Source organism: Dipodomys merriami, unplaced genomic scaffold, assembly GCF_024711535.1.
Source record: "Dipodomys merriami isolate MVZ:Mamm:240054 unplaced genomic scaffold, mDipMer1.0.p SCAF_4, whole genome shotgun sequence".
Lineage (NCBI taxonomy): Eukaryota > Metazoa > Chordata > Mammalia > Rodentia > Heteromyidae > Dipodomys > Dipodomys merriami.
In genome coordinates, this window is record NW_027205603.1 from 92837554 (window position 1) to 92854253 (window position 16700).

The window sequence follows — 16700 nt, forward strand, 5'->3', positions numbered from 1 at the left end:
GGGTCAGAAGAGCAGAAAAGCCACTAGTTCTGGGCATCACAGAACCTCAGGGTTAATGTTTGTTTTAGAATTCCACAGGCAACAGACTTTTTCCACATAGCTTCTAAACTTATTAAGTTTTGAAATTGTTGAGCAGATTACAGGATTCCTTTGAAGCTTTTACACTTCAACTTTGCAGGGAGAAATTCCCCCTCTCTATAACTATCACTGGGACAGATTAGAAATAATTTGGAGCTGAATTGGAATTGCCATTTTGTAAGCTTTTCTTATCTACCAGGGCTAATAGCAGACACTTACTTCTTTACAATAGCTGGGAGGAAGAGGTATTATCTGCCTTTCACAGAGTGGAAACTGGGGTCAGATAGGCCAAAAAGCTTATATGAAACTGCTCTATAAATACAGCTTGAATCAATACAGAATGTTGTATATTAAGTTCAGAAACAGAAATTATCACAACATAGCCAGTGTGGCATCACAGAAATGACTGTGCACAGGCTTTGGAGTCTGGGTTTGACTTTTAACTTTTACTTTGTAACTACTTGACCCTGGCCATACTATTTAATCTTTCTGAACTCTCAATTGGGTGATTTCCACTTGAATAATGTGCAGGGGTAGCCATGTGGGAAGTAACCCGTCAATACCATTAAAAGCAGAACACACCAGGCAGGGCATCAAAGCCCTGTGCTGCTCTCTAGTCTTGCCACACTTAAGGGTTTAGCCTTCCCAAGCCACCAGGGTTCAAGAAGGGCTTGGATTCTGAGATTGAAGCTGAATGTGCTGGGGTCACCCTGCCTCGGTCTCCCAATTACTGCCACTGTCACCACTGTCTTCATCTGGAAAACAGGCTGACAGTAGCCTCACCTCCTAGGCTGGTGGTGAGAATGGCAAAATTCTGGCAGACGGAGTACTGGGCATAGCACTCAGCACCAAGTGAACATCGGGAGATAGAGGGGAGGTGGGTATTTATAGTGACTCTGCCGCTATCCATGTGGTTATTCCCTCCACTCTGCCATCACCATGTCTGCTGGCAAGCCCACCTGCACTCTAGGATGGACAGCAGCCTTCCCTGGGGAAGACTTCCCCTCTGATTACTCTTGGCTCAGAGACTATCATTATCTCTGCTATAGCCCCTCCCTCCCTGTCCTACCTCTTTCCTCTCCCCAGTTCCCTTCACTCCCTCAGCAAACAGAGGCTTGCACTGAGACCTTGATGATGCACAGACAATTAAGGCACACCTCCCATCCAGGGGCAGTCACACCCTTCCAACAGGAGCAGTGATGGCCCTCAAGGCCTGGTATATCTCCTTCCCCCCTCTTTCCCTCCCCCCCCCAGGTCTGCCCCAAGATTTTCCAGAGCAGGCAGCCCCACAGTGCCTCCCACATATCAATGTTCTAGAAATGCTCAGTGAATATAGACATAGTACATATTCTCTTAGCAGGTGATGGGGAATTCTATGCTCCAACCCCAAAAGGCTTGCCAGAACTAGTTTTAATTTTAACTCGGCTTGATTAAGAAATGGTGTTATTTGTTACATAGTATAGGTGTTTTAGTGTTGAATATATTTGGTCTCAATTGTTCTTTGTAGATTCTTCCACTCTTGCCATTGCCACTATAGCTATTAAAATGGAAAAGCATGTAAGAGCAGTCCACATTTATTTACACTATACAGCATCTTCACATAGACATGTCACTGGAGTGCTGATGGGACCGTAGCAGAGGAAGAGCCCAGTGTGAAGTGGTGCGTGGCCTCACAGATGAAGGGACTCTCCAGGCCTCGTCAAGACAACATTTCACTGAGTTATCTAGAACATCTACAGCAAAGGCAGGCTTCACAAGCCCAGGCCCATGAGAAGCTTTCAGCTAAGGGAACTCAGAGGGCAAAGCAATGAGCAGCATCAAAATGTGTTGCATGAAACAGCAGAGGTGGGTGCAGAGCTGAGCAGGACACGGGAGGAATCTGCAGAAGGGCAGCATCCCCCATAGGAGGGCTCAAGAACATTCCAGGACTAAAGGAAATAAGAAAGCCACAGCCTTGGCTGGAGGGGAGAGAGGCCGGGCCTTAGCTTCCTGGGGAAGCACATTTGGCCTTTCTCACATAGAGCGTGTGTCTGTGGTATCCTTTAAGAGGGAAAGGAATCTCTGTCATTTCTAGGTGGTTGAGGGTTTTTAATTGGAAACAGATGCCAGATTTTCCCAAGTGATTTTTCTATACCCATTGAGATGCTTATAATTTTCCTTTTTTAGTTTACTAAGGTGGGAAAATTGTGCATTTTCTACTGTTAAACTAACCTTGCAATCCTCAGGCAAACCTTGATATAGTTACTCTTAGATAGTATAAGCTAAAATGTTGCTTTACATCTGTGTTCAGGAGGGCTATTGCTCTGCGGGGTGTCTGGGACCTTTATGTTTCTTCCTATAAGCTCTCTGTTTTGCTATAGGGCAATAGTGACCTCATAGAATGACTCAAGAAGGATTCATTCTTTTAAGTTTCCTGAAAGAAGGATTTGCACAGACTTCATATTTCTCCATCAAGGAATTTTCTCTATAGGAAATTTTAACAAAAACTCAGTTCCCTTAATGGGTACAGAGATATTCTGGTATTTTTTTTCATTTTTAGCATAAAGTTTTCCTAATATATCTCTGTTGTCCTCTTATTACCCATAGACTATTTTTCTAATAACGGTAATCTCTGTGCTTTTGATCAGTCTGGATGAAATTTGATACATTTCACTGACTTTTCTCAAAGAACAAACTTTTGATTGTCTTGTCTATTTAGGGTTCTGCTTTTCCTAGACTATTGATATCTGCTCTAGTCTTTATTAATGCCTTTCTAATTTCTTAAAGTTGAAATGCCGAGCTCCATGGAAGATGCCCGTGAATTGGTTATGGCTATTAAACCTGCCAGTCCAAGTTTTAAAAGAAGTTGGTTGGTATATGCCAACCAGCCTTCCAAAACCATTGCATACAGACCTGAGGGAGGCCTAACACCACGCCATCCACCAAGCTTTGCTTTTGTTAGGATTTCAAAATTGCTTTCCAGCAAGCTAGAAGCAGGTGAAACATATACAAAGCAATAATGGAAATGGAGAGGAAAATCTATTGGGCCACCAGAGAACACACCAGGCAAACATCCACAGTGGTCTGCACTGCAGTCAGCTCTCAGACTGTTCTACCATCATAAGCCTTGCAAAATGCTTCATGTTCCACGGCTGAGTTAATTCCACTCCTCTGTGTGGCCAGCTCTGGGGGCTGGAAGCTGAATGACTTCTGATACAGCCCAACCCCAGGCAGTGCTGCAGCCCCGGCCAAGGACACAGCCCGGCCACCCTGGGCCCTCTAGGGGGGTTCTCTGCAGTTCCTTGTCACATTGTGGTCGCATTCACACACTTCACACACATCACATCTGATCTAGAAGGTGGTGACCAGAGGACTGCATAGCCCTAAACACCCGGCCACAGGGCCAACCCTGATCTGAGCCCATTCCAGACTCCAGGTCACTCCGGAACCTCACTCCAGAACCCTACAATGCTGCTTATTCCTGAGCTGCTTCCATTCCTGCAGCAGGACTCGGATCAGAGCTCATGTTTCTTTAAAATACAAAACATGAGGTCCCAGTTTGTTTCTTCTTCTTTTCCTTCCTCTACTGGGTACTTATATTACAGAATTCTCCCAACACCCTCTGAAAGGAGTATAACTATTCCATGTTACAAACAATAAAGGAATGTGAATGGCATGTTACATGCATGAAAGAAGTGAGCCTATTTCATGTTACATACATGAAATGATTTACTGTTCCATGGTATGTACATGAAAGGACCATGATCATTCCTGTTACATGCATGAAAGGGGTGTGCCTGTTCTGTGGTGCATGCATGAAAGGAGTATGACTATCCCATATTACATGTGTGAAGAGTGTGACTGTCCCATGTTACTTATAGGCAAGCTGAGAAGCAGAATTGCCACTCAGAATCACTTTTTTGAGGAGTTTTGTCATGTTGGAGTGGAACCCGAGACCTCACACACACTAGCTCAGTGCTCTACCACTGAGCTACACTAGCCCATATGTTTCCAAGATAAAGCTGCTGTGCTTGATCTGCTTTCATCCTAGAGGAGAACTGCTAAGGTGTGCCAGCCCTACAGGCATGAGTGTGGACACACACAGCCCCTGCCAGCCCTACAGGCATGAGTGTGGACACACACAGCCCCTGCCAGCCCTACAGGTGTGAGTGTGGACACACACAGCCCCTGCCAGCCCTACAGGCGTGAGTGTGGACACACACAGCCCCTGCCAGCCCTACAGGTGTGAGTGTGGACACACACAGCCCCTGCCAGCCCTACAGGCGTGAGTGTGGACACAACACTGTCCCTGCCAGCCCTACAGGTGTGAGTGTGGACACACACTGTCCCTGCCAGTTCCTCAGGAAGAACTGAGGAAATCAACATTGTCTTGGTCCATGAAGGCACTTTCAAAGAATTGCTTGTTGCCATGACACCATTCCTTGGTGATTGTATAGGTTTTAGCCCATTCCGATTAAATGATATAGCACCTGCTTCAAAGAGAAAGGTCTTATAGTTGGCCCCATGGCACAGATGTCCCACAGAATGCACCATGAGCCACTTCCCTGGCACAGACCACACCCTGCCTCTGAGAGAACACATCTGGACCCCGCAATGTGCTGCGGAAGTTCACAGGTGTGAGACTACCAACATGCTCATCAGGTGCTCGCTGAAGCAGGCTGCACTGCTGCCCTGTCCGCACCCCTCCCTGCCTTCCTCAGGTAGTGCCCTGTGTTTACATGAGAGGCCCCTCATGGCCCCATGCTACCCCATTAGAGGTAGCAGGAAGGATGTGGTGCTACACCCTTTCTCCACACATCTGGGCAAGTCTTCCCTAAATAGCTTCCATGATCAGCTCCTGGGATATTTGCAAGAACTGAGCAAATGTAGTGTGTAAACCACAGAGCACAGGCCAAACTTTAGTTCTTTTATTTCTAGTTTCCCTAGGAGAAACTAGGGAGGAAGTACCCCACTGTCCAATAGAGCTGGGGGGGGAGGGTGCATGTAACACAGCAGAGGGTAGAACAGGAATGTTGAACACTGAGATTATGGACTGGGCAGGCCCAGGGAATGCACAATGGGCCTGTATCGCAGCTCACAGTACAGGTTCAGGACTATTCCACAAGCATAGCTGAAGAGCAGCTGCAGTGAAGGGAGGAATGGGGTTTTCAATTCCAGCAAGAACAGCACAAGACAGGGCAAGCAGGAGACACAGCAGCATGTGATAGGACAGTAAACTCTGATAGTAAGCAATGGAGAGAAAGAAGGGCTAAGCAGGATGTAAGGGTAAAGAGCAAAAGAAGGGGGCATTAGCCATGTTCCTATCCCACGGAAGAGTCCACACCCCAGCCTTTGGAATCACATGATAATTCAAATGAATGCTAGACCCTATAGCTGTGTCAAAGCAATGTGCAAGCAATTGCACAGCCTGATCCCCTCCAGACCTGAGGGCCCGCCATAAATCACTGTGCTTGTAAAGGCAACGCAGCATTAAAAGCACATGCTGAGCAGGCTACTGTATGCAAAGCAACGGAAGTAGTTTATAAGGAGTTCATGTGCTCAGACACAAGCATGTTGATAATCTGCACATGAAACTGTACCTGCTTCCCCCCTCTCCCCGCCCCCCCCATCTCTCTCACATACACACAAGGCAAGGAAAGCTGAAGAACGTTACTATAATACCACAAACAAACTATTGCTCTAACAATATTTAAGCAAGAAAGTTGGGGTATAGACAGCCCAAAGGAACATCTTTTCAAAGAATCATTTTTTTTTACTACTACCTCAACTTTGAAAGAACAGCAGAAGGTAAATAGGTCTGAAGGCAGGACTTGTAGAATGACAAAACCTGCCCAAAAGCAAAGATGAAACTAGACCAAGGCATCGTGAACAACTACATAAAGAGTCTTCAATCCTACCAAAGGCATATAACACACTGAGAAGCACTGATCCATAAAAGCACGCTTGGTCTTCATAAGAATTGGGAGGATGGCAGGATTCCAGCCTGTGGATGTTCTCTTTGCTCCCAGACACCCCAGTGGTTTCTGGGCAGGGCTCAAAGGAAGATAAGAAGCCCACCGTCCGCAGCAAGAGCTGGATCTTGAAAGCCGGGTGTCGGCAGGGGTCCCAGCTCCGAGCCCTGCAGTGTCCCACTGCACACTCCACTCTGGTCCCAAGCATCCCAACCTGCTACCTTAGTGTGCTTGCGACCAAGAGCTGCAAGGAGCTGCCAACGGATTAGGGGGAAAATTACAAGATGAGCATGCATGCCAAAAATAACTATGCAATAAATACATTTTCAAAGAAGAAATGGCAAGATATTATCTAATCACTGACCCCCTGCATCTAGCAGCAAGACCCCACAATGCAGGGAAACAAGAAAACACGTGGTACGAAAACTTCCTCACAACTGCTTTCCAGAACATTCCCTCAGACAAAAAAAAAAAAAAAAAAAAAGCACTTCCTCTCAGAAAAATGCTCCAAGCATTCTTAGAAAGGCTTTCCTTTTCCTCAGAAACCAAGAGAAGCCTGGGCAGCCTGGCCCTAGGCAGAGGGGACTCACCTTTAGGGGGCTGAGGTCTCCCGCCTTGCTGCCCTCAGCAGGGTTCCCAGGTCTGCTCTCCACTCTGGGCCGGATGACCTGACGGAAAGGACTGGACAGGGGAAAGCCGCTCACGCTGATTCCATCTAGGAAAGAGGACAGAAAACTTGGGTAAGGCCTAAGCTCATTTTTTTTTGTTTTTTTTTGTGTGTGTGTGTGTACATGCATGTGCGCATACATGCACATGCGTGCACACATGTGTGTGAGTATGCACATACAAATGGCAGAACTGGGACTTGACCTCAGGACCTCATGTTTTCCCTCAGCTTTCCTGGTCATGGATGATGCCCCTTCATTTGAGCCACACCATCAGTCCAGAATTTTTCTTGTTAGTTGAGCTGGAATCTCACAGACTTTCCCTCTTTAGGTTGGCTTCAAACCTCGATTCTGCAAGCCTCAGCTTCCTGAGTAAGTAGAATTACAGATGTGAGCCACTGAAACAGATGTGAGCCACTGAAACCGGGCTTCCGTGTCTTTTAACATGAGGATTTTGTAGGGTTTTTTTTGAGTATTTCTCTTTTTTTTATTGTGAAAATACTGTGCAGAGGGGTTTCAATTACATGGGCAAGATAATGAGTACATTTCTTATCAAACATTGTAGCCTCCTCCTTTGTTTCCCCTTCCCATCCCTTCCCCACCTCCCCATCCAATCCTCCCCGTCACCCCCCACCCCCGCACCAAAGTTGTAAAGTTCGTTTTTGACATAACGACTTGTACATCTCATTGTTGCAATGGGTCCACCTGTATCGCTATTTAAACGATTGAGGATTTTGTGTTTTGCCTCTGTGTCACATCATCGCGTCTTGCGTCCACGACTCTGTGGATCTTCCCACAGTAGCAGGCAGCAAGTACAACATTGTTCATAGGAACAATGGCTTGTCTGGGACAACCCAGCCATAGCACCTCAGAAGCCCTCAGGCCTTCATACAAGCTGCTCTCTGGAGAGGGAAGGCTCTCCCTCCCTTTGAGTAACTGTGCCATCTCACCTCTCCACCTTGGTCTCAATGGTACCCTACCTTTCCTTCCGAGTTCAACATGCTGCTCCTCTCCACCACTGGATCTACCCAGCTCTCCAAGAAACATGGCTGCCTCGTGACCTGTTGGCTGATTGCTTGGACTCAAGACTCACCTTCGAATCCTCCCTTTATCTCATTTCAACTCATGTCCAGCTCAAGCTCTCCGGAGGTATCCAGCCTTGGCTCTCATGGTCTGAATCACTGTCACACATGCACACCCCAGCCACTCTCCCATCAGCACTGCTCTCTGACCATCTTCTGTCCACACAAATAGGCAAAGCGGTCTGCCGAAACACACCTCAAACTACAACCATCCCACGATGCCACTGAAGAGGAGAGGCCAAAGTTTACATGGGTCTCTAAGACCATGGCAGGCTCTGACACCAGCCACTCTCCATTCCCAGCTAACCAGAAAGAAGACCTAAGAAGAACCCATGAGTTACTAGACTACAATTGGATCATGGTTCAGAATAATTGTTTGTCTCCAATATGTTACTTTCAAGCAGCTAAAATTCCCTGACAGACGCAAACTATCAGATAAATGGGTACACGTGTCAAGTATGGCAGACAGTGCAAGCCAGGCTGAGAGAGCAAACACGCAAAAGGAACCTGGACAAGAGCTGAAAAGATAATACAAATCATAGGAACCAAGACTGCTCTTATCCATGTGGTACTCTATAGTTTATACAAATGGCCTCATTTTAAAGAACAAAAAGTAGGCCTGGCGCCAGTGGCTCATGCCAATAATCCTAGCTACTCAGGAGGCTGAGATCTGAGGATCAAGGTTCAAAGCCAGCCCAGGCAGGAAAGTTCATGAGACTCCTATCTCCAATAAACCACCAGAAAACCAGAAGTGGCACTGCGTTTCAAGTGGTAGAGTGCTTGCTTTGAGCTGAAGAGCCCAGAGATAGCACCAGAGTTCAAGCCCCACAACTGACAAAAAAAAAAAAAAAAAAAGAACAAAAAGTAACCTGTCTACAATAAGTGATCTAAAGTATAATACCAGGTATGAATAACTATTTAATTAAATGGATGGAGTGGGTGGGTAGGCATATGAATGAGTTAATAGAGGGAATTTGGGGTAGCAGGATGAATGGATAGACAGATGGGTGGGGAGGAGGATGGGTGGTAGAAGGATGGACAGATGGATGGTGAGTGGGGGTGAAGTGTAGAGGGGTAGAGAGAAGCAGAGCTGGGCTCCGGTAGTTCGCGCCTATAATCCTAGCTACTCAGGAGGCTGAAATCTGAGGATCGAGGTCCAAAGCCAGCCCAATCAGTTAAGTCCATGAGACTCTTATCTCCAATTAACCACCAGAAAACCAGAAGTGGAGCTGTGGCTCAAGAAGAGCTGAGGGACAGCACCAGGCCCAGAGTTCAAGCCCCACAACTGAGGGTGCGGGGCAGATCTGAAATTCAAAACTGATGCATTCAATTTCCAATCCTTTTCCCTATAAAACAGGTGTGGAGTAAGAAAATATAAGCTTCTACACATCCCAAACAAACACATTTAAGTAACTTATTAATAAAGTTTCTTGGGATAAGATGAAGAGCTTTTAATTTTAATTGATGCAAAACACATCATTTTCTAAATTACCAATCACTGAGACCCAGGCAAGGCTTTGTGCCTGAAACATTTTTACAGAAACTTATAATTAACCAAGCATATGTTCAAATCCACTTCAGATACCCTTGGAATATATTTTGGAATTTTTCACCTTATCCTCAAAATAGCATTATGAGCCAACTATTGAGCATCTATGAGAAAAATAAACCAAAGCAATGCATGAAGATGAACTAAATGTGCATGGGAAGTTCATTTGGTACTTTCAAAGAAAAGGTGCAGACAGGCCCTCAAGTATCAAGTGCAAGCAACAGCAACATGTTTGGTGTTCAATGATTCAGTCTACCTCAGCCATGGAAAGCAGCTAGAAAACATGGTCAAAGACATCTCAAATTCTATTCAAGCATTACAATACTAACAAGGCAGCAGAGAACTATGGGGCTTCCCAGACACAAGGAAAAATACTGAGATATAACCTGGCATATAACTTCTACTACTACTATCTCCTGATTCCAGGAGTTAACAAAGAGGCTGAGGCTGAGCAAAGCTTTTGATGTGTTCAAGGTATGGAAAAACAAATACCTTTGATAGTGGAGAATGAAGACTAGAAGATGGATAGTCTTAAAGGCTGGGATCCCAAAGAACAATTTATCTAGTGAAGATGTGACCAGACATGAACAGTTCTCACAGACACTGGAGGTCAGCGTTTTTTTGTTGTTTTAATGATTCTTTTTTATTTTTATTTTTTTTATTTTTTATTTTTTCTGGGTCCAGTCATGGGGCCTGAACTCTGGGCCTGGGCGCTGTCGCTCAGCTCTTCAGCTCAAGGCTAGCACGCTACCACTTGAGCCACAGCACTACTTCCGGCTTTTTTTCTTTTTGCTTATGTGGTGCTGAGGAATCGAACCCAGGGCCTCGAGCATGCAAGGCAAGCACTCTACCACTGAGCCACCTTCCCAGCCCCTGGAGGTCAGCTTTGAACCAAGTCAGTCCCAGGCTCTAGTTACACAATTTTTCTGCCAAAATTACCAATTTATACCATATTCTTATTATTCCAATTACCATCTTACTACTCCAATTATTACCATATTCTACCAAAATTACCAAAATATACTCTTTCCACTCCCTATACTACCCATATTCTTCTTTTTTTTTTTTTTGGGTCCAGTTGTGGGGCCTGAACTCTGGGCCTGGGCGCTGTCCCTCAGCTCTTCAGCTCAAGGCTAGCGCTCTACCACTTGAGCCACAGTGCCACTTATGGCTTTTTTCTTTTTGCTTATGTGGTGCTGAGGAATCAAACCCAGGGCCTCGAGCATGCAAGGCAAGGCTCTACCACTGAGCCACCTTCCCAGCCCCCATATTCTTCTTTTTTGATGACCATCTTTGTACACACTAATATTCCTAAATCTCCATTTCAGTTCCGATCTTTAGCACTTCTAATCTGTAATCCATCCTGAGGCACACTAACTAAAAGCACCTTCCCATTCTGAGATCCATCCTAATCCATATCATTACCCTATACAAAGACAGAGGTTAAGTATAGAGAAGCAACTCAGGGGACTCCATATATGCCATTAAAAATACCTGTAAGCTGGGAACCAGTGGCTCACGCCTATAATCTTAGCTACTCAGGAGGCTGAGATCTGAGGATTGTGGTTCAAAGCCAGCCCAGGCAGGAAAGTCTGTGAGACTCCTATCTCCAATTAACCATCAAAACCAGAAGTGGTATTGTGGCTCAAGTGGTAGAGCGCTTGCCTTGAGCTGAAGAGCTCAAGGACAGTGCCCAGGCCCAGAGTTCAAGCCCCATGACCAACAACAACAACAAAAATGCCTTTGGAAGCCAAGCACTGGCCACTCAGAGCTGTAATCTCAGGAGGCTGAGATCTGAGGATTGCAGTTCAAAGCAGCCCAGGAAAGAAAGTCTGTGAGACCCTTATCTCCAATTAACCACCAAAAATAGCTGGAACTGGAGCTATGGCTCAAGTGTAGAACACTAGCCATGAGCAAAAAAAGCTCAAGGACAGCACCCAGGCTCTGAGTTCAAGCCCCAAGACCAACACAAAAGAAAAACAATTTTAAAAGAACAAAAGACTAGCCCTCAGCCTTAACATGAACAAGGTTGGAGAGGGGACTGGGCAGCTCAGAAGAGTAGTCAGAAATCAGATGGAAAACACTGGCTGAGCAAGATAGCAACTCACTAGGAATACCTGTGGAGGAACCCTCTCCAGCCAGAGTGCAGGGACGAAATTATATTCAGTCATTCCACCCATTTTTCTGCCAACACAGGCTATCACAAATAGAATGGAGAACAGATTGGCCTAACATCCTAAAGACAGGACCAAAAAAGTTAAAAGCAGATGAAGTCAGCTTAGTAAAAGAACCAAAGAATTCAGCAAACTCTTCAGGACAGAGAGTATATGAAAATGGTATGATTCCAGCAGACGTCAGGAATAAAAGTGAGCTTGTAAAGAGAATTCAACAGCTACCACTTACAGTGTTCAATTTTCTATTAACAGCATTTCTGTGGACAATTCATAGGTATAATTTTATGTACTGAAATAATACTTTCAAATTTAGTTTGAAGATCATAATCATAATGACAACCGCAAAAACTGACAGCTGAACGCAGGAATGCGCCACGGGAAGCAGAAGCAGACATAGAAAAACAGGTGCTTTCTAACATTGATCTGACAGACTAACAAGTACCCAGAGAATTATAAGGCATCGTTTCTGGGTGCGCCTGTGAGGGTGTTTCCAGAGAAGATGGGCCCAACATGCGCATCTACGGATGGAGTGGGGAAGGCCCACCGTCAGGATGGCAGGCACCTCCACTCAGCTACAGGCCTGGTGCTTTCCCGCAGCCTGAGCATCTCCTGCGTAAGACACCAGAACCTCGGCCTCTCTGGCCTTTGCCTTCCAAAGTTGTGTGATACAGCAACAAGGACTTGCACTCCTGCGCTGAAAGGCACCCAGTGAAATAGAGAGGAATGAATGAACACAAATGGATAAGAAAGTGAACAACTTCCTAGTGAAAAGAAAGAAAAGTAGGTTCTTTGTAGCCTTCTAAGACAAGGATTGTTTTAAGAACTGCTAATGACACTGGGTGACAATGTTGTCAGATACCTTGTATTCATATACTGTTTTGTAGAATGGGAACTTCTTTGTACAACTACTTAAAGATAATAATCAAAAAAAGATGGAGAACACAAAGGTATCTAGAAAATGTAGAATATGTACTGCAATAAAATCTGTTTAGAAATTAAAAAAAAAAACAATTTGAGATACAAAAAAAAAGAAGAACGGCCAATGAGTCACTAAGAAGCATATATTACCCGGAAGAGTAGCCTTGGCACAATTAGGCAAACTTTGACCAAGATCTCAGGGGACAACTGGAGGGAAGAGGAGCTGGAGTATGTACCCAGGCAGCTACTCAAAGCAGGGTGACTTGCTCCCATCCTTCCCCCCTTCCTTCTCTAAGCAGCTGCGGTGCCAACCCCCAGCCACATCACCTCGCCAGGCCGGGTGGGGGCAACAGGACAGAGCAGTCACTGTATGACGTCCCAAGGGTGCCAGCCCACATGTGTCCAGGGCAGTTTGCTAGGAGGCAGGCTGGCTCTGCCCACCCCTTGGCTCCTTGTCTGTTTCTACTCGGGCTTTGACGACTTTTCTATCTTGGTTACATGCACTACTCCAGTCCTACTAGAAGAGAAACAAATAAATGAACACCAGTTCTTCAGAGAAAGCCAAAGAAATAGCTCAATCAGCATATGTTAGTTTAAAATGAAAATCAGGTACACAAAACCCAAGGACTATTAGTCTGAGATGTAAGTATAATGGCTTTTTCCTAAAATGACTGGGGGGAGTTCCAGGTCAGATAACCAGAGAGTCATGTGTGTATCCTCTAGAACAAGAGATTCAAAGAACAAGCTCAACATGCACATGTGCACGCAGTCCTAAATAATGTACAGCCCTAAAAGACAGACCAAGTCCGTATTTCCTCATTAAGCCGTCAGCCAGGACTCAAAGGTGATATTCCAGGTGGAACCTTGATTTCAAAAACTACCCAAAGAAAAAGGTCACCCAAATGTGGTGCAAATCTTTCTCCCCCACAAATTAGCTTTCAATATCTATGGCCCAAGTCCCTAACGAACTAATAGTTTAATCATTTCAACACACTCTCTCTCTCTCTCTCTCTCTCTCCCTCTCTCTCACACACACACACACACTTTTCAAAAAATGTTTAAGTTCCTAGAATTTGTTTCACTCTTTTTTGCCACAGAGCTTTAACACATGCATGAAAAACTCTTTTTTCTATCCTACTTTCTTTCACTTAAGTCCTGCTCATGCTCTAAATCTTACCTCAATCTTGACTTCTAAGGAAAATTCTTCCCTTACCCTTTAAATTAGGTGGCAAGATTTTTTTTTAAGTTGGTTGTGGTGCCTGAGACTCTTATCTCCAATAAACTACTCAGAAAACTGGAAGTGGCGCTGTGGCTCAAGTAGTAGAACGCTCGCCTTGAGCTAAAGAGCTGAGGGACAGCACCCAGGCCAAGTTCAAGCCCCACGACCGACCAAAAAAAAAAAAAGAAAGAAAGAAAGAAAGCAATATTTGTGAATGAGATGTACAAGATACTGTTTTGAAAACGAACTGGGCCTGGGCGCTGTCCCTCAGCTCTTCAGCTCAAGGCTAGCGCTCTACCACATGAGACACAGCACCACTGCTGGCTTTTTCTGCTTATGTGGTGCTGAGGAATCAAACCCAGGGCTTCATGCATGCAAGGCAAGCACCCTACCACTAAGCCACCCTCCCAGCCCAGGTGGCATGATTTTTGAAGCTAGCATTTAGCAAAGTCGTAATTCATTTATTTAAGAAATTGCTTTTTTCTCCCTCTAGACTTGTGCTGTCTAATATAACAGCCACTAGAGACACTTATTTAAATTTTAAGTAATTAAAATTAAATAAAATCCATAATCAGTCCTTTTGCTCCACGCACACCTCAAGTGCTTATAGGAACATGTGGCCAGCTGCCACCTTTCGCATCAAGCACTAAGTAGGTCAGCCACAGTGCAGAGCGCCAAAGGATGGCTGGGGCAGGGGCCTGGTCTTAGGGAAGAGACTGTGCCTTGTGTTACTGCTTACACAATCTTGGGGGGGGGGGGGGAGGTATCTGTGAGGAAAGAAAGGAAAAAGGAAAAAGAACTTTAGCTGCTTCCTTTGCTGAACTATATGCTTCTTTGGAAAAATCTGGAAAAAGAGGGGAAATATGTTGTATACTGTTACATGATTAGAACAGATTAATAATTATTTAACTTAAACCTATGTGATATAAATCCAAATAGTCTATACAGTGCCAGCTGCTAGTCAAGAAATATTTGTGGAAGTGGCACAGTGGCTCAAGTAGTAGAGCACTAGCCTTGAGCTGAAGAGCTCAGGGACAATGCCCAGGCCCAGAGTTCAAGCCCTATGACTAACAAAAAAGAAAAAGAAAAACAAACAAAAAGAAAAACTCTTCTAGGCCAGGCGCTGTAATCCTAGCTACTCAGGAGACTGAGATCTGAGGATCATGGTTCAAAGCCAGCCCCGGCAGGAAAAGCCTGGATTCTATTATCTCCAATAAGCCACTCAGAAAACTGGAAGTGGTGCTGTGGCTCAAGTGGTAGAGTGCTCGTCTTGAGCTAAACAACTGAGGGACAGCACCCAGGCCGAGTTCAAGCCCCACGATCGACCAAAAAAAAAAAAAAGAAAGCAATATTTGTGAATGAGATGTACAAGATATTATGTTGAAAACAATTTCAGGGGTGGGGAGGGAGAAGTTGGGGAGGTGGGGAGAGAAGGGATGGTAGGGGAAAAACAGGAGGAGGTAACAACACTTGAAAGGAAATGTACTCATTACCTTACTCATGTAACTATAATCCCTCTGTACAGTATTTTTACAATTAAAAATATATGCAAAAAAAGAAAATGCCAGTACGTAAACTCAACGGATACAAAACTTCTGAATATTAATATTTATAAATTTTTAAAAATTAAACCTTCTAAATATGAACAAAAGAAATACTTGTGACTACTTAATATGTACCATACAATACAGCAAAAAAAAAATTAATTCAAGATGGCTTGAAAGCCCACATGTAAAAAATGGAAACAGCTTCCAGAAGAAAGTAATGTTTCTAGGATCTTCATATAGGTCAGGGCTTTCTATACAAAAATTAGCACTAACCAAAAGAAGAGAATGATAATAAGATTAAGAAATTCTGCTCAGGGGCTGGGAAGGTGGCTCAGTGGTAGAGTGTTTGCCTTGCATGCCTGAGGCCCTGGGTTCGATTCCTCAGCACCACATAAGCAGAAAAGGCTGGAAGTGGTGCTGTGGCTCAAGTGGTAGAGCACTAGCCTTGAGCTGAAACGTTTAGGGGACAGCACCCAGGCCCAGAGTTCAGGCCCCGTGACTGATAAAAATAAATAAATAAATAAATAAAATGATTTAAAAAAAAAAAGAAATTCTGCTCATGAGAAGATCATATTAAGAAAGTTAAAGTGCTAGCCAGAAGAAGAGATATACATATATATAAGATTTACAAAATGCATAACTAATGATAGATTAATATCCAAAAATGTGTTCAGCGCTCCTACAAATCACCCAGAAGTAGACAGTCCAATTAAATATGAGGAAAATAATTTACCATGCATCTCATGAAAGAAGAGATACAGGTAATAAATACACATGTGAAAGGCAGACAGCACATTAGTTATGACACCACTACGCAGGGACAGACAGGTACAGGCACGATGAGGAGCTAGAACATGGGGAGGTATTGCGGATCTGTACAGAAATCAGAACAGCCACTATGAGGAGGCTGGGTGGGAAGCTCCTCGGTAGACCTAAGCGGAAGGGAGGGGGAAGGGAGTAGGAAAAACAGGAACTACAACTGCGTACTTTACTAAATTAAACATGTCTTTTGAAAAAAAAATCTAGAAAAAATGAAATTGTATTCCAAGGTGTTATGTGATTAGAACAGATTAATAGTTATTTAACTTAAAACTGTATAACATAACTCCAAATATTCTATAATGCCAGCTCCCTAGTCAATGAATACTTATGAGTATCTAATATGTATCACACAATATTACACAGAGTGAAAAAGAAAAGACTAGGCAAAGAGAGGAAGGAGAAGGGAAGGTGGAGAGGGAAGGATAAAGGAAGGAGAAGGGACAGGGAAAGGGAGGGAAGGGAGATAGTCATTTTGAAAATCTACTTGGCTATAGTATAGCTCTACCAAAGCAAGTGTTTGTATCTACTGAACACAGAACATTTACAGCAGCTCCCTTCTCAATAGTCAGGTGCTTAAAACCCAAACTTTTTTTTTTTTTTTGTTGGTCATGGGGCTTGAACTCTGGACTTGGGTGCTATTCCTGTGCTCTTCAGCTCAAGGCGAGCTCTCTACCGTTTGAGCCACAGTGCCACTT

At 44.4% G+C, this 16700-nt stretch overlaps 1 protein-coding gene across 1 annotated transcript in view; it reads right to left on the minus strand.

The window, feature by feature from the left end:
- The window catches only part of Trappc9 (trafficking protein particle complex subunit 9), a 451464-nt gene that overhangs the window by 292760 nt on the left and 142004 nt on the right, over positions 1-16700 (minus strand). Inside the window, exon 17 of the mRNA XM_069991461.1 lies at positions 6620-6744. Coding sequence (XP_069847562.1) covers positions 6620-6744 — 125 coding nt within the window. The remainder of the gene's footprint in view (positions 1-6619; positions 6745-16700) is intronic.